We start from the raw sequence: 23,270 nt of genomic DNA, 5'->3' as shown, positions 1-23,270 counted from the left end.
CGAGAAATCGGGTGTGGGTGTAAAGAGAGTTGGAAGAACGTGATCCGTCTTTCCTGAGTTCCCTCTCTCCCCTCCGATTTCCCCCCCCCCCTCCCCACCCGTGTCTCTCTCTTCCCCTCCGCCCCTCCCTACCCCGGCTCTTTCTCTCCCCCTGTGTTTCTCTCTTTCTCCCTCCCCCACAAGCTCTCTGTGTCTCTCTCTTTCTCCCCTGGCTCTGTCTCTCTCTCTCCCCCCACCCCCCCGGCTCTCTCTCCCTGCTGCCGCTGCCACAGGCTCTGTCCTCACCCCGCCACTGTCGGCTCTCTCCCCCCACCGCCTCTCTTCCCTCCCGCCCCGCCGCCCTCTTTCCTTACCCTCCCTCCCGCCCCGCCGCCCTCTTTCCTTCCCCCTCCCCCCTCCTTGCAGCCGCCGCCTCTCTCTCTCTCTCTACGCCCCGCCCGCCGCTCGCCAGCTCGGAGAAACAGCATGGTCAATTGCGGGGCCCCACTTCCGGTTCCGGGCAGAGTCCTGAGGATGCAGGCGCTATCGTTAGTACAAATAGTCACTTCGTAAAAAGATACACCGTGACTTGCAAACCTTTAGAACTTGTAGGGCAATTTATGCCACTCTGTCGTTTGCTTTGCACAAATGGCATCTTGCCCTTAACCTCCCTGTTACTTTGAAGCACGTACTGGATTTGCACATTAATTGCCTGTTAAATTCTAGCTCTAACTTTCTCTGGCAAGTTTAACACCGGAAGTACCCTTTTAATGAGGTGCTAATTGTTAATGCAATACCAATCAGCCACTCTGGTTCAGAAAGAGAACAATTTCAACTGTTCAATCTCATTCTTGCATATAGTACATTGTTTTTAGTAATTTAAAAAATGTTAATATATTTTCTTTTACCTGCTTTTTTTTCTTTCTCAATCCAAACTTCCCTCGCTTTATATCTCTTTCTGTACCTGATTTGACTCAAGTTCGCCCTCCTCAATCTTTAAATCTCATTGGTTGAGATACACTGTTGTCCCGCCGTTCATTAAGGTCCCAGATGCCCCATTGATCTCGCCACACCATTATAAGCTTGCACATCCAGCAAGTTACAGCGTAAACAAATTTGAGCTTGAAGGGTGCAGGTAAAAGTCTAACTAATGTCGTACACCGCAAGGTGCTCCACTCTAGCAAGATCTGGCCCATTGATTGGTTTGTCCTCTGCTCCATTAATTAATTAGTGCACTGGTGATCACTACTGCATTAATTCACTGATGCACACAAATATATTAATTTATTGATTTTTTGAGGGAGATGTGAGGAGAGGAAGAGGGCAGGGGTGTACAAGAGGCAGCCATGGATGGGGAAAGGTTGGGTGGCACTGGACCATAGCCACTTTTCCCCTCTGTGGGAGGAGCAACTGCTCTCTCACCAGGGGCCAATTCTACCTCCTGTGGGGGAAGCGTTTTTCTTCTCATGGGGGTGGGGTGGTGAAGAGAGGGGGCTTTTCTGGCTGAGGGTGGAGGATGGTGCTGAGTTGCTTCTGAATAAAAGGCTGTAAGTGGCGTATTTTTCAGGACCTGGGTAGGGCGTAGGTGAGTTACTACTCACAGGAGGCAGGAATTGATCCCAAATTTGTACTAGGTGGAGATGGTGAGTACAAACAGGAAGTGGGGATTTGCTCTTAGCACAAAAAAGGGGCTGGCCGGGTTTGGTCTCTGTGGAGGTGAAGGAAAGGCCAAGTATGGTTTCGGTGGAGGTGAGGGGCAGGCCGAGTTTGGTCTCAGTGGAGGTGAAGGGAAGGCTGGATTTTTGTTTGTTGGGGTGTGGTAGGCTCATCTTCGTCCTCAAATGGAACAGGGCAGAAGGCCAGGTTTTGTCTTTGAGCATGAGGATGGCAAGACCTCTGCTCTTAGTAGGGGGTGGGGGAGGGGAGAGTGGGCGCGTGGTTTATTTGAATTTCTGCTTACTGAGGTGGGGGTGCCTGGAACTGTGCTGAGGGAATAGATGTTCCCATCCAACCTTGAAAACTCTACCACCATTAAAGACAAGAGCAGTAATATTGTGGGAATGCCATCACCTCCAAATCACACACCATCCTGACTTGGACATGTATCATCATTCCTTCATCGTCACTGGGTCAGTGTCCTGAAATTCTCTACCTAGCACTATTGTGAGAGCATCTTAAACTGATCGAAATATGTGGATGTTAACTACTTTGTGTCCTCTGTATATACATTTTTAAAAAAATCTTTGCAGTCTTTTTCAGCTTTATTTGTTACACAAAGTTCAAAGACAAGTAGAGATTAAAATTAGAGGTACTTAAATGTTTCTTCGGTGAAATTTTTAAATATTCTTTAACTCTGTTCAAAGGTATCTGGTAAGATTTTTTTTAAAGATTTGTTTTATTAACAGGGAAAAATTCTGGTTGGAACAAGAAATGCAGAGATCATCGAGGTTGGTGAGAAGAATGCTGCTTGCAACATTTTAATTAACAATCACATGGATGGACCAATCTGGGGTCTTTCAACTCACCCTATTAAAGATATCTTTCTGTCTGCAGCAGAGGATGGGACAGTTAGATTATGGGACATTAATGAAAAGGCAAGTGTGTAGTTTAAATTGTAACACTAAATGATGGAAATTAAAAAGAATGCTGCCAAGCAATTATTTTGGTAGTAAGTCTATAATCATGTGTCAATATGTCACTGTCTTGCAAAGTAATTTATTGCTGTCATTTTTAGTGAAATTACTTTATTATAAGAGAAACCAGCCAGAAGGGAAACCAATAAGATGACTGCTTACCCTAAATTTTAGCCAAAATTTTCTAGTTTTGACTGCAAGGATATAAAACCAGGAGCTACGGTTTCACTACAAAAATGCAGAGAAGGGGGGCCCGAAATTTAGCACCGCTGGAAAGCTGGTGCTCACCGCCCCACACCACCTTTTTGTGGCCAAAATTTTTTTGTGGCTTGGGCCACCCCATATTGAGCTCCAAAAGTGAATGGGTTCCAACGCTAATGAACCCTTTCAAAGTGGATTTTTCAGCAGTGTGGCTGTCTTAATTTGAGCGTCATCACAACTGAGAAATTCAGCATGCAAGTAAAGTTTTCTAATGAGCCAGCTGCTCAAAAGGCCAGGGTTTGCAGTAAGGCCCTGAGGGGGAAGGAGGTTGGAAGGATGGCTGGTGTAAGAGGTGCAAGGAGAGCCAACAGGTTCACTGATATGGAGCTGGAGACACTGATGGACGGTGTGGAGGACAGAAGAATACTGTTTCCTGATGTGGGGAGACCTGGCAGACAGGCAATACATAATGCATGGAGGGAGATTGCAGGGGAGGTGTCAGGCACCTCCAGGAGGGTGCTGGCCAGTCTGCACCCGGCCCTTCCAGGGTGCGATAGGTCGACGGGGATCCTCCTCCTGCACTGCCTCCTCCTCCTCCAGGTGGTACTGCTGGCTCGACCTCTAGCAGCTGTCCCCTCATGATGGCCAGGTTGTGCAGCATGCAACAGACCACGACGATTATGGAGACCCGTTGAGAGTACTGCAAGGTGCCACCAGAGCGGTCCAGGCACCGGAATCTCTGCTTAAAGATGCCTATGCACTGCTCGATGATGCACCTGGTTGCACAATGAGCGTCATTGTATGCATGCTCTGGCGCTGTCCTGGGGTTCCGCAGAGGAGTGAGCAGCCAAGTGGACAGGGGATTCCCTTGCCCCAAGCAGCCAACCACAATACTGATTCGGGCGGGTGAAAATGGCGGGCACACTGGCGCAGAATGAACGAATCAGAGATGCTGCCTCCCTTGCCCGCTGTCTGTCTGCACGGTGCTGACGGCGACGCCTTCTACTGCGTGCCGCCCTGCTTCTGACCAGGTGTACCAGGTGTCGCCCTCCCAACACTCCTCCCATCCTCAGGGTGAACCCTGCCAAGCAGGTCTCTGCAGCCCACAGGACTCCACTAAAGAGTCAGACCTGAAAGTTGTACAAAAGTACAGGGGTATGTGCAAACCTCTGAGCAACTCTCAGCAGGTTTAATGGAGACAAAACAATTAATAAAACTATATGAAAAGATAAATACTTCCCATGCTGGAAAATGAAATAAAAACACTAATAATTAATAAAACTATATGAAAAGATAAATACTGTGCATGCTGGAAAATGAAATAAAAACAATAATAAGTAATAAAACTTTTTACCTACCAAAGGGCTCCAACAGTGTCGCGTTCGAGCACCACATTGAAAACCTCGCGGGGCACTGCTGGAAAAAGTCCTACCTTTTTCTCGGTGAATTTCGCTGTGGAGTCCCTTTCCAGTGGCCCACATGCTGCAGAGCTCACCGCTGGAAACCTTCTTTTACAGTGACTTCACCGCACCATTTCCAGCAGAAGTGAACTCCCCGAGCTGAATATGGCTCGGAGAAGGAAAAGTACCCGACCACAGCGGCTGATGAATTTTTTTCGATCAACCACCCAAACTCCGTGGTAGCCATCCCTTCAGAGATGGTGAATTTCGGACCAAGGTTTTCCTCAGATTGTTTGAGATTGCAAACAAATGTTTTTAGTGGAAAATGTACCAGTCAAAAAGACCTAAAAAGCAATGATACGGGGCAACTACATAGTACAGGTAGAACGTCCGAAATCTGGAGTTCTAAAAACTGTAATTGTCCGAAAACCGGACACTGTCCAGACTGCAAGAGTCATTGCCGGAATCTGTAAATATTTCCCCAAAATCGGACTTTTAAGCATACATACTTTTCTCCGAGCAGAAATGCTCCAAAATCTGGAAATTCACAAAAGGGTTTCTGGATTCGGGACATCCGATTGTCTCCGAAATCTGGAAATACCCGAAACTAGGTCCAAGGGTTTTCAGATTTGGAATGTCGGATTGTCTCCAAAATCCGGAAAGACCCGAAAATCATCCACGGGGTTTCCAGATTCGGGCCGTCGGATTTTAGGCTCCGAAATCCAGAAAAACATGAAAGTCGACCCAAGGGTTTCCGGATTCGGGATGTCTGATTTCTTGTCTGAAATCCGGAAATACCAGAGACTCGGCCCAGGGGTTTCCAGATTCGGGACATACTATTTCTTCTCTGAAATCCGGAAAAGCCCGAAAACCGGAATGGCCTCGGTCCCGAGGTTTCCGGTTTCGAGACGTTCTACCTGTATCAAATTGTGCGGAAGACATTGTGATGGCATGATGTATTATGCTCTGAGAGGGATTGGCAAACTGGAAACAATCCCCATGGAGGAAACTGGCTTCGTCATTACTTATTGAATTTTAAGAACGAAGACTGCTTTAAAAGAAAATTACCCACTGCCCACTATATAATCATTAAAACATTTGTGAGCAGTGAAAGGCTAAACCAAAGTAAATTTAAAAAATCTTAATGTGCATTTTCATCTCTAAGCCCTCCTTGTTTTTAATTGTGTAACAGAAGATGCTGAATAAAGTAAATTTGGGGCACCCTGCTCGAACAGTTGTCTACAGTCCAGAGGGAGATATGGTAGCCATTGGTATGAAAAATGGCGAGTTCATTATACTTGTGGTGACATCACTGACAATCTGGGGCAAGAAACGAGACAGAAGATCTGCCATTCAAGACATCAAGTAAGCAAATAAAGACAAACTTAAGAATGTCGGTCATTATTAAAGAAAGACTTGCACTTATATAGTGCCTTTCATGACCTCAGGATATCCCAAAACGCTTTACAACCATTGAAGTACTTCTGAAGTGTAGTTCCTGTTGTAAAGTAGGAAATAATTGAAGTCATATTTAATACTAAATAGTGTACTGTGGAAAAGTGCTGATTTTTATTCATCTGCATTTGGAAAAATAAAATGTGCACTAAAGGTGACTGTTATGTAGATATTTATAAAATGGTGGTATTTTGGGATGAGTGTAGTTATGGAAGCAAGTTTTCTGGTGTCAGAAATGTTGCAAAACCTGGTGCCGCATGGTTTGACATATTGATCCATTGGAAATGGATTCAGGGTGGGGGCGCATTGATCCTATTAGAGTGGGTCACATGGCTGTTTCTGCATAATTGGTGGGTCTACGGGCTTGTCAGCCATAAATCTGATTCAGACCCGATAATGGTTTGAAGTATTAATTATACTACAGCATTATGATCGTCACTTTAAAAGTTTGGAAATAAGTTATTTATTTTCGCTGCTCTATATCATTATGAAGAATTTATTTGAATGTTAAAATCTCTTGTTCAGGTTCAGTCCCAGCTCCCAATACTTGGCCGTGGGGACATGTGAGAATGCCATAGACTTTTATGATCTCACACTAGGACCAGCACTAAATCGAATCAGCTATTGTAGAGATATTGGCAGCTTTGTTATCCAAATCGACTTCTCAGCAGACAGCAACTATATCCAGGTATTAACGGCAGTCTATATATTTTGACCTTATGATGCTGCAAGATGCTGAAATCATGCGAACCAATATGTTCCGTCGAATACAAGACATTTTTAAAGCACTTTAATTGTTTTCAAAGATGTAATACTATATATTTGCTTTATCACTCTTAAGATCATCATGTATTATTTTAAATGCAGTTTAAAAAAAAATTAGTTAACCTTGTTAAATGAAATACCTTGTATATCATCATCATAGGCAGTCCCTCGAAATCGAGGAACACTTGCTTCCACTCTCAAAGTGAGTTCTTAAGTCACTGAACAGTCCAAAACGGGAACCAGTCTCTGTCACAGGTGGGACAGACAGTCGTTGAAGGAAGGGGTGGGTGGGACTGGTTTTGCTGCACGCTCCTTCCGCTGACTGCGCCTGTTTTCTGCATGCTCTCGGCGATGAGACTCGAGGTGCTCAGCGCCCTCCCGGATGCACCTCCTCCACTTAGGGTGGTCTTTGGCCAGGGACTCCCAGGTGTCGGTGGGGATGTTGCATTTTATCAAGGAGGCTTTGAGGGTATCCTTGAAACGTTTCCTCTGTCCACCTTGGGCTCACTTGCCATGTAGGAGTTCCGAGTAGAGCACTTGCTTTGGGAGTCTTGTGTCAGGAGTATAATTACACTTGTATAATGTAAATGCCAAAAGCATAATTTTCCTGAATATATAATGATATCTGTGTTAACTAGATGATGAACCATATTCTATGCAGCATATATTAGACAGAAAAATGACAAAGGCTGATGTTTGTAGTATTGTTATCCATTTGATAAAGCCTACTGTGTCATTAAGAATTCAATTGTTTAAGTAAAAGCATTCAACAAATTTTCACTTCTATGTGGCTATTTGCTGTGTGTTATGGCCACGGTGATTAATTTTGCAGGTTTCTACTGGATCTTACAAACGACTGGTGTATGAGGTGCCTTTAGGAAAACAAGTTACTGAGCAGTCTCAGATCGACAGAATAACTTGGGCTACTTGGACCAGGTGAACTGAACTTTTTACGTTACTCTCAATTTGAACCTTAGTTCACAGATTTAAAAGGGGAGCATCAATGTGGTAGTAGCAGTACATTTTTATGGCTCAAAACTTGTGGCTTTTTGACGTGGTCTGGTCCTGCTTCTAGAGCATCCACACTGTAGTTAAGGTAAGTCTTTTCGTTACCAACTTCAAATAAGAACAAAGAAAAGTCACGGATGGGAGAAGTCCATTTGATCCATTGCAGTTCTAATACTGGTAGCCAAACTCTTCTAGCACAGCATCCAACTGTATTTTGAACAGTCGCAATGTTTTGGTCTCCTAATCTGAGGAAGGACATTCTTGCTATTGAGGGAGTGCAGCGAAGATTCACCAGACTGATGCCCGGGATGACAGGACTGACATATGAAGAAAGATTGGATCGACTAGGCTTATATTCAGTGGCATTTAGAAGAATGAGAGGGGATCTCATAGAAACATATAAAATTCTGACGGGATTGGACAGGTTAGATGCAGGAAGAATATTCTCGATGTTGGGGAAGTCCAGAACCAGGGGTCACAGTCTAAGGATAAGGGGTAAGCCATTTAGGACCGAGATGAGGAGAAACTACTTCACTCAGAGAGTTGTGAGCATGTGGAAATCTCTACCACAGAAAGTTGTTGAGACCATTTCGTTAGATATATTCAAAAGGGAGTTAGATGTGGCCCTTACGGCTAAAGGGATCAAGGGGTATGGAGAGAAAGCAGGAATGGGGTACTGAAGTGCATGATCAGCCATGATCATATTGAATGGTGGTGCAGGCTCGTAGGGTCAAATGGCCTACTCCTGCACCTATTTTCTATGTTTGCTTCATCTACACTACCGAAGTATTCATCATCCTTTCAGTAAAGAAGTTCGTAATTGATATTTTTTCAAAATGTACTTTCCAAAAATTTCCTCCGATCCTACTTTCTATTTTTACTTTAAAGTAAAAGTCTGTGTATAACTTACCTATACCATTTATAATATTTGATGCAAAAAGATCCTATGATAGTAATTGTTTTGCCATATTGTCTGAACATTTAAAAATGGCACGTCTATTGTTATGGCCGAGTCCCTTGCTATATCTGCCTTGCTAATTTAGTTTCATATTTTTGCAACCAGCCAGACAGGATGCTTGTCACAGTTATATACAAGCAAAGCAGGTTTTTTTCTGATAAAAAGAAAAGCAAGTTATTTAAGCAATTGCCATCATATTAATACCCTTTAGTTCCAACCTCCACTGGGAGACATGGGCGATAATTTTCAACTATTCCCCATCTGTTTACGCAGATCAACGGGCGGCCAGCAGTTGGAAATTGAAAAACAAATCACTCACTCATTGGTTGCCTGTGAACTGCCCGACATGATATTCAAAGGGCTTTTAAATGGATGGTTAGTGCTCTCAGCCAAAACAGAGATCTTATTAAATTATTTAAATCAGCATCCTATACCAGCTGTAGGACCCCAATGCTATTTTTGTGTACCAATGGGCAGAGCGTGCCAGGCATTAAGTGGCCAAACCAGCGGTCTAAACAACAACCAGTTATTTTTACATTGATTTTGTGCGCTCTCCCTCTCACCTGTGTACTGGCACTGGCGGTTCACCCAAAATATTTAGATGAAGCTCGAATCATGCAAATGATTCGTACCTCTCACTAGAGGTATCGGGTGGGTGTAATGCACACACTGCCTCCATTCTCCAGTTGAAAATCAACCCCAAGATCCCTTTAAGAGTGAAACTTATGGTTGCTTCATGAGAGCCACGTGATCCTCCTCGTTTCCTCACCGCAGAAATACTGAACTCTAGTCCTCAGTTCTTTTTCTCTCTTTGTTGACAGTAATGTGGCACTGTGCTCCCTTGTTTCAAAGAGATTTCAGTTATTTTCCTCATTTTCTGAACTAGTTGTCATTAATTAGCTACAGCTCTTGTTTTAATAGCCTCCTTGAGTCGAGCTGTTCTCAAATCGCTATATTGGTAATATCTCGTTATCATAAGAAAAATTAAAACAGTATTTTGAAGCACCTTGGGATGTTTTATGACGTTAAAGGTGCCATATAAATGCAAGTTCTGTTTGTATTAAAAGTTGTCTTTGGCCCATTATTGCATCAGCCTTCCAATTATGTCAATCTTGTCACCAAGCTTTTCCAACTGTGATTAAATATGGCTTGTGCAACAAAATGTTATGATACCTTACGGTTTAAAACAAGATTCACTTGAAAATTAGCCAGTCTAGTTGATACACAGCAGATGAAAAACAGAGACAAATGACTGTTGTATTAGTCAGGAAGGCATTAATATGTTAAAACTTTAACTGCAACATTATCTACTTGTTTTATTCTAAAAATAGGTTAAGGAATGTCTCCATTTATTCAAAATTCTAGGACCAGCATAATTTGATGAAGCTGATCCATTCAACTCTAATTTGCTGATCCACAAAAGAACAGGGCCTTAGCCAAAAAGCATCCTCAGCTGAACAACAACAACAACAACTTGTATTTCTATAGCACCTTTAACATGTCAAGGCGCTTCACTGGAGCGTTATTGAACAAACTTTTACATCAAGCCACATGAGATATTAGAGCAGATTACCTAAAGCTTGGTCAAAAAGGTAGGTTTTAAGGAGTGTCTTAAAAGAGGAAAGAAAGGTAGAGAGGCGGAGTAGTTTAGGGAGTAAATTCCAGATATTTGGGCTTAGGCAGCTGAAGGCATGGCCTTCAATGGTGGAGCAATTAAAATCGGGGATGCTCAAGAAGCCCAAATTGGAGGAATGCAGATATTTGAGATTGTAAGGCTGGAGGAGATTACAGAGATAGGGAGGGGTGAGACCATGGTGGGATTTGTAAACAAGGATGAGAATTTTGAAATCGAAGCGTTGCTTAACTGAGAGCCAATGTAGGTCAGCGAGCACAGGGGTTATGAGTGAACAGGACTTGGTGCGAGTTAGAACACAGGCAGCAGAGTTTGGGATGGTGTTTCAAAGGTGGAAATAGGTGATCTTAGTCATGGCGGATGTGTGGTCAGAAGCTCATCTCAGGGTCAACTATGACACCAAGGTTGTGAACAGTCTGATTCAGCATCAGACAGTTGCCAGGGGGAGGGATGGAGTCACTGGCTATGGAACAGAGTTTGTAGCGGGGACCGAAGACAAATGCCTTCAGTCTTCCCGCCATTTAGTTGGATGAAATTTTTGCTCATCCAATACTGGATGTTGGGGCAAGCAGTCTGACAATTTAGAGACAGTGGAGGGGTCAAGAGAAGTGATGGTGAGGTAGAATTGGGTGTCGCCAGCGTACATGTGGAAACTGACACTGTGTTTTTGGATGATGTTGCTGAGGGGCAGCATGTAGATGAGAAATAGGAGGGGGCCAAGGATAGATCCTTGGACACCAGAGGCAACAGTGCAGGAGATAGGATTTATTGTTTCTGTTCAACTCCTGGGCATACTACATTACCGATATTGTGGGAATTTCCACTAGATTGGCCAAACCAGCGTAAAAGATCTCGTAATTTTATGCGCAAGTTACGTCGGGCTTAAATCAAGTTTCTGCAACCTTTAATATTGGTTTAAAAACCATTGTGTTGAAAGCTGGTCCCACCCACAATTCAAAATAATAAGCATGGTGAGTTTCCGCTGATGAAGCCCATTTGTGGTTCTTCAAATTAAGCTGTTATTTGAGACGCATAGGCCTGTTTTAAAAGTTTTAAAATATTAAATAGTTAATTTACTAAGAAACCGACTAGTGTACAGCAATTAAACTAGTAAATGGTTCAGTATAGTTTTAGTCATTTTCAATGATTTAAAATCAGGTTACTCACAGGAGATGACACTCTTATTAAATGCTTACTTTTGTGATAAACCCAGTTTCAGCTGTATTAATAAAACTGCACCAGTAAATACAGAAATATTTTTTAGTGTAAAGGAAAGTTATGTTACATTACACTGCCCAATTGCACTGGTTCATGGAAGATTTTACATTTGTGATTATGCAAATGTGTTTGGGCGGAAACTTGAACCATAACTTCACTTCGGAAAACCTGTGCAATTTGCGCCCAAATTGCCAATTGCTTCCAAAGCGGAAACTCCACCCCTGTATGTACAAAGTCCCACTTTAGTTTATAGGCAGTGAAGGCTTGCTTACAGAGTGGACTTTTACATTGAGCATTAGACAAAGATGTGAACAAAAATCCAAAAACTTAGAATGGATGTGGCACGAAATATTAAAGCACAGATATCTCTAACTTCCCTGAGCACAGGAATTAAAAGATATTGGAGATATATTATCAATTTACAAGACTTCTTTCTTATAGTATTCTAGGTGATGAGGTCATTGGAATTTGGTCTCGAAATCTCGATAAAGCTGATGTGAATTGTGCCTGTGTCTCTCACTCGGGTCTGAACATTGTAACAGGAGACGATTTTGGCATGGTGAAACTCTTCGACTTTCCATGCACAGAGAAATTTGTAAGTCTTATTTTCTATCTGCTCATGAAAAATGGGTCAAATCTTTGAAGAAAATGTATTTTCCAGTTACAAATGTTCTTCCTTCCCCTAAGCTGGAGAAGTATTCAAGAGAAGTTAATGCTAGGAGCTAAATTAAAAAGTAGGACCTCAAAAGTAGTAATCTCGGGATTGCTACCAGTGCCACGTGCTAGTCAGAGTAGGAATCGCAGGATAGCTCAGATGAATACGTGGCTTGAGCAGTGGTGCAGCAGGGAGGGATTCAAATTCCTGGGGCATTGGAACCGGTTCTGGGGGAGGTGGGACCAATACAATCCGGACGGTCTGCACCTGGGCAGAATCGGAACCAATGTCCTCGGGTGAGTGTTTGCTAGTGCTGTTGGGGAGGAGTTAAACTAATATTGCAGGGGGATGGGAACCAATGCAGGGAGATAGAGGGAAACAAAAAGGAGGCAAAAGCAAAAGACAGAAAGGAGATGAGGAAAAGTGGAGGGCAGAGAAACCCAAGGCAAAGAACAAAAAGGACCATTGTACAGCAAAATTCTAAAAGGACAGAGGGTGTTAAAAAAACAAGCCTAAAGGCTTTGTGTCTTAATGCAAGGAGTATCCGCAATAAGGTGGATGAATTAACTGTGCAAATAGATGTGGCTCCAGGATGATCAGGGCTGGGAACTCAACATCCAGGGGTATTCAACATTCAGGAAGGATAGAATAAAAGGAAAAGGAGGTGGTGTAGCATTGCTGGTTAAGGAGGAGATTAAGGCAATAGTTAGAAAGGACATTAGCTTGGATGATGTGGAATCTATACGGGTAGAGCTACAGAACACCAAAGGGCAAAAAACGTTAGTGGGAGTTGTGTACAGACCTCCAAACAGTAGTAGTGATGTTCGGGAGGGCATCAAACAGGAAATTAGGGGTGCATGCAATAAAGGTGCAGCAGTTATAATGGGTGACTTTAATATGCACATAGATTGGGCTAACCAAACTGGAAGCAATACGGTGGAGGAGGATTTTCTGGAGTGCATAAGGGATGGTTTTTTAGACCAATATGTCGAGGAACCAACTAGGGGGGAGGCCATCTTAGACTGGGTGTTATGTAATGAGAGAGGATTAATTAGCAATCTCGTTGTGCGAGGCCCCTTGGGGAAGAGTGACCATAATATGGTGGAATTCTGCATTAGGATGGAGAATGAAACAGTTAATTCAGAGACCATGGTCCAGAACTTAAAGAAGGTTAACTTTGAAGGTATGAGGCGTGAATTGGCTGGGATGGATTGGCGAATGATACTTAAGGGGTTGACTGTGGATGGGCAATGGCAGACATTTAGAGACCGCATGGATGAACTACAACAATTGTACATTCCTGTCTGGCATAAAAATAAAAAAGGGAAGGTGGCTCAACCGTGGCTATCAAGGGAAATCAGGGATAGTATTAAAGCCAAGGAAGTGGCATACAAATTGGCCAGAAATAGCAGCGAACCTGGGGACTGGGAGAAATTTAGAACTCGGCAGAAGAGGACAAAGGGTTTGATTAGGGCAGGGAAAATGGAGTACGAGAAGAAGCTTGCAGGGAACATTAAGACGGATTGCAAAACTTTCTATAGATATGTAAAGAGAAAAAGGTTAGTAAAGACAAACGTAGGTCCCCTGCAGTCAGAATCAGGGGAAGTCATAACGGGGAACAAAGAAATGGCGGACCAATTGAACAAGTACTTTGGTTCGGTATTCACGAAGGAGGACACAAACAACCTTCCGGTTATAAAAGGGGTCGGGGGGTCTAGTAAGGAGGAGGAACTGAGGGAAATCCTTATTAGCCGGGAAATTGTGTTGGGGAAATTGATGGGATTGAAGGCCGATAAATCCCCAGGGCCTGATGGACTGCATCCCAGAGTACTTAAGGAGGTGGCCTTGAAAATAGTGGATGCATTGACAGTCATTTTCCAACATTCCATTGACTCTGGATCAGTTCCTATAGAGTGGAGGGTACCCAATGTAACCCCACTTTTAAAAAAAGGAGGGAGAGAGAAAACAGGGAATTATAGACCGGTCAGCCTGACATCGGTAGTGGGTAAAATGATGGAATCCATTATTAAGGATGTCATAGCAGTGCATTTGGAAAGAGGTGACATGATAGGTCCAAGTCAGCATGGATTTGTGAAAGGGAAATCATGCTTGACAAATCTTCTGGAATTTTTTGAGGATGTTTCCAGTGGAGTGGACAAGGGAGAACCAGTTGATGTGGTATATTTGGACTTTCAGAAGGCGTTCGACAAGGTCCCACACAAGAGATTGATGTGCAAAGTTAGAGCACATGGGATTGGGGGTAGTGTGCTGACATGGATTGAGAACTGGTTGTCAGACAGGAAGCAAAGAGTAGGAGTAAATGGGTACTTTTCAGAATGGCAGGCAGTGACTAGTGGGGTACCGCAAGGTTCTGTGCTGGGGCCCCAGCTGTTTACACTGTACATTAATGATTTAGATGAGGGGATTAAATGTAGTATCTCCAAATTTGCGGATGACACTAAGTTGGGTGGCAGTGTGAGCTGCGAGGAGGATGCTGTGAAGCTGCAGAGCGACTTGGATAGGTTAGGTGAGTGGGCAAATGCATGGCAGATGAAGTATAATGTGGATAAATGTGAGGTTATCCACTTTGGTGGTAAAAACAGAGAGACAGACTATTATCTGAATGGTGACAGATTAGGAAAAGGGGAGGTGCAAAGAGACCTGGGTGTCGTGGTACATCAGTCATTGAAGGTTGGCATGCAGGTGCAGCAGGCGGTTAAGAAAGCAAATGGCATGTTGGCCTTCATAGCAAGGGGATTTGAGTACAGGGGCAGGGAGGTGTTGCTACAGTTGTACAGGGCATTGGTGAGGCCACACCTGGAGTATTGTGTACAGTTTTGGTCTCCTAACCTGAGGAAGGACATTCTTGCTATTGAGGGAGTGCAGCGAAGGTTCACCAGACTGATTCCCGGGATGGCGGGACTGACCTATCAAGAAAGACTGGATCAACTGGGCTTGTATTCACTGGAGTTCAGAAGAATGAGAGGGGACCTCATAGAAACATTTAAATTTCTGACGGGGTTAGACAGGTTAGATGCAGGAAGAATTATCCCAATGTTGGGGAAGTCCAGAACCAGAGGTCACAGTCTAAGGATAAGGGGTAAGCCATTTAGGACCGAGATGCGGAGGAACTTCTTCACCCAGAGAGTGGTGAACCTGTGGAATTCTCTACCACAGAAAGTTGTTGAGGCCAATTCACTAAATATATTCAAAAAGGAGTTAGATGAGGTCCTTACTACTAGGGGGATCAAGGGGTATGGCGAGAAAGCAGGAATGGGGTACTGAAGTTGAATGTTCAGCCATGAACTCATTGAATGGCGGTGCAGGCTAGAAGGGCCAAATGGCCTACTCCTGCACCTATTTTCTATGTTCTATGTTTCTATGTAAGTATTCAAGATACTAAATGGCTCAGATAAATATGTTTAAAATCACAGATTCTACAAGAAGAGGGCATGGCCTCAAGGTTAGAGGGTGAAGAGAGAGTTTAGATTTAACTACTCTATAAAATGAGAGCATGGACTGCAAAGGGCCGCATGTGGGGGCTGATTGCATCAGAAAATTCAAGAGGTCATTTGATCGGTACCTTGTGAAATCTGATATAAAGGTGTGGCAGGCATTATGGGATATGATATTTCCTGGATACTGGTCCAACCAACTGGATTGCAAATGGTCTTTTCTAGTCCTGTACATTTCTATGTTCCTAAAGTGGTGAACTTCAATGTTAAAAAGGAAAAGTAATTGTTGGGTCTATAACTACACTTCATAACATTAGCTAAAATATCTTAATAGTTGCACATTTATACATAAAGAAAATTTAAAAGAATCAACAAGTATGCATTACCCACGATGAATAAGCTACAGTGATTCAGTTTCTAAGTAGGAGACGCTATGAAAATGCAGGTTCCATATCAGTTTTGTACGATGGAAAATAGTCATATGTAATAAACATTGCAAATATGTGGGAACTAAACAAACTGTGCCTTTTCTGAATTTTTCCTGAATAAGAACATAATAACAGTAGGCCATTCGGCCCTTCAAGCCTGCTCCGCCATTCAATAAGTTCACGGCTGACCTTCTACCTCAACTCCACTTTCCTGCACTGTCCCCATATCCCTCAATTCCTTTAATTTTCAAAAATCTATCAAGCTCTGCCTTGAATATACTCAAAGATTGATAATCCACAGCCCTCTGGGGTAGAGAATGCCAAAGACTCACCACTCTGAGTGAAGAAGTTTCTGCTCATCTCGGTACTAAATGGCCGACCCCTGGTTCTCGACTCCCCAGTCAGAGGAAACATCCTCCCTGCATCTACCTGTCGAGCCCTGTTTCAATGAGATCACCTCTCATTCTTCTAAACGCTAGAGAATATAGGCCTAGTTTACTCAATCTCTCCTCATAGGACAATCCCCCCATCCCAGGAATCAGTCTGGTGAACCTTTGTTGCACTCCCTCAATGGCAACTATATCCTTCCTTGGGTAAGGAGACCAAAACTGTACACTATACTCCAGGTGCAGTCTCACCAGGGCCCTATATAATTGCAATAAGATGCCATTACTCTTATACACAAATCCTCTTGTAATAAAGGCCAACATACCATTTGCTTTCTTAATTGCTTGCTGTACCTGCATGTTAACGTTCAGTGATTTGTGTACAAGGACACCCAGGTCCCCCTGAACACCAACACTTCCCAATCTCTCTCCATTTAAAAAAATACTCTGCTTTTCTATTTTTCCTACAAAAGTGAATAACTTGACATTTCTCCACATTATGGGCCCCAAGTTTCCACATGATTCGCGCCTGATTTTTAGGAGCAACTGGTGGAGAACGGACTATTTTAGAAATCGCAATTCTCCACATTTTTTTTTCTGCAGTTCTAGTCAGGTAGAACAGTTCTAGTTTAGAACAGAATTTTTTCTTCAAAAGGGGGCGTGTCCGGCCACTGACGCCTGATTTGAAAGTTTCCACAGTGAAAATGTACTCCAAACTAAAGTAGAATGGCGCCAGTGAAGCTTATTGTAGAACTGAAAAAACCTGTTCTACACATTAAAAAATCAGGCGCAGGTTACAAATTAGGCGTCCAGAACAAGGTGGGGGGGAAGGGAACTCATTAAATTCTACAATAAATCCTTATTTATACTTCTACAAATATTATACAAATAAAAACAACCTGAATAAACATTTATAAGCCAAGAAAAGATTAAATAAACCATCTTCCTACCTGTGTGAAAGTGCTTCAGCCAGGGAGAATTCTGCAGCTGTTCGTGCCGCTGAGCGGGAGAGGGAGGGAGAGAGGGGGGGAGAGAGAGAAGAGGAGAGAGGGAGAGGGAGGGGGAGGGGGAGTGGGAGCGGGTGTCGGGTCGGGGGGGGGGAAGCGGGTGTCGGTCGGGTGGGGGGCGGGTGTCGGGTCTCGGTCGGGGCGGGGGGGGGGGGGGAGAGCGGGTGTCGGGTTGGGGCGGGGGGGAGCGGGTCTCGGTCGGAGCGGGGGGGAGCGGTTCTCGGGTCGGGGCGGGGGAGGGAGCGGGTGTCGGGTCGGGGCGGAGCGGGTGTCGGGTCTGGTCGGCGGGGGGGGGGGGAGCGAGTGTCGGGTCTGGTCGGGCGGGGAGCAGGAGCTGGCCGTGGGAGGAGCCTCATTCACGCAGCCCCCGTGAGGCCATTGGGCCAGGGCTAGGGGCTGCGTGCTTCGGGCCCCTCCCACAGTTCGGCGCCTGGAGCTACTGCACTTGCGTGCCGACTATGGCGCGCATGTGCAGAGGTCCCGGCACTGTTTTCAGCGCCGGGACATGGCTCCGCCCCCCCCTCCCCACAGCTCGTGCCGGCTGCGCCGAGTGCCACAGGACCTGTAAGTCGGTGGAGAATACCGAGGATTTTTTTAGGCGCCGTTTTAGGCACGAAAAACGGGCGCCCAGCTCGGAGGGGCGCCGGTTTTTTTTCTTGTGGAAACTTGGGCCCTATATTCTATTTGCCATGTTCTTGTCCATTCACTTAGCCTGTCTATATTCCCTTGAAGTCTCTTTGCACCTTTCTCACAACTCACATTCCCACCTAGCTTTGTATCATCAGCAAACTTGGATATATTACATTTGGTCCCCTCATCCAAATCATTGACATAGATTGTGAATAACTGGGGCCCAAACACCGATCCTTGCGGCACCCCACTAGGTACTGCCTGCCAACCTCAAAATGACCCGTTTATTCCTACTCTGTTTTCTTTCTGTTAACCAATCATCAATCCATGCTTAGTATATTACCCCCAATCCTTAATTTTGTTCAATAACTTCTTATGTGGCACCTTATCGAATACCTTCAAAAAATCCAAATACACCACATCCCTTATCTATTCTAGTTACAACCTCAAAATACTCCTAACCAATTTGTCAAACATGATTTCCCTTTCATAACTCCGTGTTGACTCTGCCCAATCCTATTATTTTCTGCTGTTACCACATCCTTAATAATATATTAGTGGAGGAAGAGCATCCGGGAGGGCGCTGAGCACCGAGTCTCGCTGCTGAGAGCATGCATAAAACAAGCACAGACAATGGAAGGAGCATGCGGCAAACCAGGCTCCCCACCCACCTTATCCTTTAACCACTGTCTGCCCCACCTGTTAGAGACTGTAATTCCCACATTGGACTGTACAGCCACCTGAGAACTCATCTTTAGAGTGAAGTGCCTTTCTCGATTTTGAGGGACTGCCTATGATGGTGATGAATATATTCTAGCATTTTCCCTACTAATGATGTCAGGCTAAACTGGTCTGTAGTTCCCCATTTTCTCTCTCCCTCCTTTCTTAAATAGCTGGGTTACATTAACTACCTTCCAAGCTGCGGGAACCGTTCTAGAATCTATGGGATTTTGAAAGATGACAGCCAATGCATCCACTATCTCTATAGTCACCTCTTTCAAAACCCTAGGATGTAGGCCATCACGTCCAGGGATTTATCGGCTTTCAGTCCCATTAATTTCTCCAGTACTATTTTTTGGCTAATACTAATTTCTTTTAGTTCCTCATTCTCGCTAGAGCCCTGATACTCCATTATTTCCAGGAGGTTTTTCGTGTCTTCCTCTGTGAAGATGAACACAAAGTATTTGTTTAATTTCTCTGCCATTTCCTTATTCCCCATTATAATTTCTCCTGTCTCAGCCTGTAGGGGACCCACATTTACTTCGCTAATTTTTTCCTTTTTACATTCCTCTAGAAGCTTTTACAGTCTGTTTTTATGTATCTGCTAGTTTACACTCATTCTATTTTCCCTTTCTTTCTCAATTTCCTGGTCCTCTCCCTCCTAGTAAACTCTCATATCCATCTACATGCCTTGCAGTCTTCTGTGGCCTCCCTGCTCCCAGTCTATTTCCGACCACTTCCTTATATGCCTCACGATCCATTCTCCTATCCCTTTTGGATCACACTTCCTTATATGTCCATTGTTGGACAAACTCTCCCTCATCACTTACAACTGCACATTCTAAAGCCCAACTGCCTAACCTTTGGCTCTTCAATTACAATACTTCTGCAGCTGTTGATCTGCTCAACCAACCCCTATCATCCACTTTTTAATGTCATTTTACTCAGCAAAACCTTTACTATTTGTTATCTTGGTTGTTTCCCTGCTATGGCCCCCATATTCACTCCAAGTCCAAATGCTGCATATCTGGCACACAACTGGTTTAGTCATCGACCAACAGATCTAGCTAAACCACATGAAACTCTATTGAGCCTCATTCTCCTCTGCCAAAACCACCCATTATTCCAGGATCATGCCAGAGAGTAAAGATAACCCTTGGTTTCTTTTCTCAACTACAAACTGTCTCATTAAACTACTCTTTCCTGGCCCCTCCAACAAGTGCAAAGAGCTGATGTCTTGTGATTAAGATTGAGCCATCCGTTTTCTGCTTCTCCCCTTGCCATCAAACCAAACCTCATCCCTAGCTTTCCCATGCCCTAGCTCCAAACACACATCCTTCTCCTGCACCTCCTGTTCCCTTAACCCCATTTCCATTGAACTCCTGAGCATGCAACTTCCCATCCTGCCCCCATGTTATCTGAAATTGTAAGTGATTCCCTCTCCTCAGATATTGTCTCCTCACTTTCAAAACTGCCATCATCCCTGTTCTCCATCTTTGACCCCTCTGACCTTCCAACTATCTCCAACCTCGCTCTTTTCTCCAAAGTTCTTGAACTTATTTTTGCCACCCAAATTCGTGTTCATCTCAACCACAACTCCATATTTGAATCTCTCCAATCAGGTTTCCACCCTTTCCCCACCACCAAAACTACCTTAATTAAATGAAGTCCTCTCTGCAACCTTTGTAGTCGACCACACCATCCACTTCCAAAGCCTTTCTCTGTTGTCTAGCTCAATGGGAATACCCGCCCTTTGTTTCCTTAATATCTAATTACAGCCAAAGGATATCCTTGGCTCCCTCCTCTTCCACATCAACATGCTGCCCTTTGGCAACATTATCTGTAAATAAGAAGTTGGATTCTGCATGTACATCGACGGTACTTAGCCCTACCTCTCCACCATCTTGCTCAACCCCTCCACTGTGTGGCCACTGTTTTGTTCAATATCTAGCTGTGGGTGAGCTGCAATTTTCTCCAGTTAAACATTGGGAAGACTGAAGCCATGATCCACACGACAAACTCCATACCCTTACCTTGCATCCAACTCCCCAGCCAAGTTTATTCGCAATCACAGCTTCGTATTTGACCCCATCGTTTCTGACATCACATCCTCTCCATCACAAAGCCCACCTACTTCCGCATCAACTAACTCATCTGCTGCTGAAATCTTCATGTGTCACCTTCAGTCTTGACTATTCCAATTCTCCTGGTCAGCCTCCATTCCTCCTTAAACCTCAAGCTCATTCAAAATTCTGCTGCCTGTATCCTAGTCCTCATTACCCCTGATCTTGCTGACCAACATTGGTTCCTGCTCTTCCCAATGTAAAATTCTCATCCTCGTGATTAAGTCTCTCCATGGCCTTGGCACTCCTGATCTCTTACCTCCAGTCCTACAACACCCAACCGTCTCAGAACACTCTGTTCCAGACTCTGGCCTTTTGTGCATCCGCCACATTAATAGCTGTGCCTTTAGCTGTCTAGGCACCACGCTTTGGAATTTTCACCTCCCTCTTGTTCCAAGACTCCTCTCTTTGACCAAGCCATCAATCCTAATATCCCTTCTTGGCTCGGCATCCATTTTTGTCTGGTTCTGCTCGTAAAGTGCCTTGCTAAGTTTTCCTACCTTAATTGAGGTTGGGAAAAGGTTGCAATCCATTATTAAAGAAGTAGTAGCAGGACATTTGGATAAGCAAAATTTGGTCAGGCAGTCAGCATGGATTTATGAAGGGGAAGCCACTTTTAACAAATTTACTGGAGTTCTTTGAGGATGTAACGAACAGGGTGGATAAAGGGGAACCAGTGGATGTGGTATTTGGACTTCCAGAAGGCATTTGACAAGGTGCCACATGAAAGGTTACTGCACAAGATAATAGTTCACGGGGTTGGGGGTAATATATTAGCATGGATAGAGGATTGGCTAACTAACAGAGAACAGAGTCGGGATAAATGGTTCATTCTCTGGTTGGCAACCAGTAACTAGTGGGGTGCCACAGGGATCAGTGCTGGACCCCAACTATTTACAATCTATATTAACGACTTGGAAGAAGGGACTGAGTGTAACGTAGCCAAGTTTGCTTTTCCTCCCATCTTTGTATCGTCAGCAATGTGTGAGGGCACAAAAAATCTGCAAAAGGACATAGAGAAGCTAAGTGAGTGGGCAAAAATTTGGCAGATGGAGTATAATGTTGCAAAGTGTGAGGTCATGCACTTTGGTAGAAAAAAAATCAAAGAGCAAGTTATTATTTAAATGGAGAAAGAGTGCAAAGTTCTGCAGTACAGCGGGACCTTGGGGTACTTGTGCATGAAACACAAAAGGATAGTATGCAGGTACAGCAAGTGATCAGGAAGGCCAATGGTATCTTGGCCTTTATTGCAAAGGGGATGGAGTATAAAAGCAGGGAAGTCTTGCTACAGCTATACAAGGTTTTGGTGAGGCCACACCTGGAATACTGCGTGCAGTTTTGGTTTCCATATTTACGAAAGGATATACTTGCTTTGGAGGCAGTTCAGAGAAGGTTCACTAGGTTGATTCTGGGGATGAGGGGGTTGACTTATGAGGAAAGGTTGAGTAGTTTGGGCCTCTACTCATTGGAGTTCAGAAGAATGAGAGACAATCTTATCGAAACGTATAAGATTATGAGGAGGCTTGACAAGTTGGATGCAGAGAGGATGTTTCCACTGATTGGGGAGACTAGAACTTGAGGGCACGATCTTAGAATAAGGGGCCGCCCATTTAAAACAGAGATGAGGAGACATTTCTTCTGAGGGTTGTGGATCTGTGGAATTCGCTGCCTCAGAGAGCTGTGGAAGCTGGGACATTAAGAAACTGTCTATTTCTGTCTTCAATTTATTCAAACGATAAAGGGATAAGGGGTTATGGGAAGCGGGCGGGGAAGTGGAGCTGAGTCCATGATCAAATCAGCCATGATCTTATTGAATGGTGGAGCAGGCTTGAGGGGCCGTATGATCTACTCCTGCTCCTATTTCTTATGTTCTTATAATTCAATGCAAGTTGTTATGATGACATATACACTTCTGCAAACATGATGGGAAAGAACATAATGTTATCCTGTTCCTGTAATGCAGAGGGAGTACCCAGATTAGCAATACCTCTTTGGAGAAAGTAGGTTGGTGATAAATTCATTTTTTTTTAAACACAGGCAAAACACAAAAAGTTTCTGGGTCACTCTGCCCAGATCACCAACACAAAGTTCACTAGTGGAGACAGATATGTCGTCAGTGCTGGGGGACAGGATTGTAGGTACGATTTGCACAATTCAAATACTTTTTTGAATTTTTATTCCTACAGCATTAACTTCTGTTCTTCATTCTCAGTAAAAGAATGTTTAGAACTGCAGGCAATAGAATATGCAATATTATTTATAGTAAACAAGAAAAACTGAGAAAAGGTAATGTCTACTTATTTAAGAAACTAAATGTTATTTTCCAGAATTTAAATTCCAAAAAGCAACAGATTTTTTTTCTTTCCCCAATTCAAGCTTGTTTGTCTGGAAGTGTTTATGAAAATATTAATCAAAAGAATACAAATGGCCATGAAACAGAGCTTGAATCATGAAGAATCAAGAAATTCAATTCAACAAAAAGAAATCCAGGAAAAGCTCCACGTATGAAAATAAGACAGCTAGCGCTATCTGCAAAATAAATTGAGAAGGCTGTTTGATTTCATAAATATAAATCAAAATTATTTTCAGCTATTTTTGGTTTAAGGCAATTTGTCA

The 23,270-nt window shown here is 43.7% G+C and overlaps 1 protein-coding gene across 6 annotated transcripts in view; it reads left to right on the top strand.

The window, feature by feature from the left end:
• LOC139263402 (echinoderm microtubule-associated protein-like 5) overlaps nt 1-23,055 on the top strand; it is a 302,041-nt gene extending 278,986 nt beyond the window's left edge. For all 6 annotated transcript variants that reach the window (XM_070879445.1, XM_070879443.1, XM_070879442.1 and 3 more), the window contains 7 exons: nt 2,385-2,573; nt 5,406-5,578; nt 6,194-6,356; nt 7,266-7,369; nt 11,692-11,845; nt 22,692-22,792; nt 23,031-23,055. In XM_070879445.1, the coding sequence (XP_070735546.1) occupies nt 2,385-2,573; nt 5,406-5,578; nt 6,194-6,356; nt 7,266-7,369; nt 11,692-11,845; nt 22,692-22,792; nt 23,031-23,055 (909 nt within the window). The remainder of the gene's footprint in view (nt 1-2,384; nt 2,574-5,405; nt 5,579-6,193; nt 6,357-7,265; nt 7,370-11,691; nt 11,846-22,691; nt 22,793-23,030) is intronic.
• Nucleotides 23,056-23,270: the final 215 nt, after the last annotated feature.

The sequence above is a fragment of the Pristiophorus japonicus genome, chromosome 4 (genome assembly GCF_044704955.1).
Source record: "Pristiophorus japonicus isolate sPriJap1 chromosome 4, sPriJap1.hap1, whole genome shotgun sequence".
NCBI classification, from domain to species: Eukaryota; Metazoa; Chordata; class Chondrichthyes; family Pristiophoridae; genus Pristiophorus; species Pristiophorus japonicus.
Note: the sequence above shows the minus strand (reverse complement) of the source record. Positions and strands in the feature narration are given on the sequence as shown.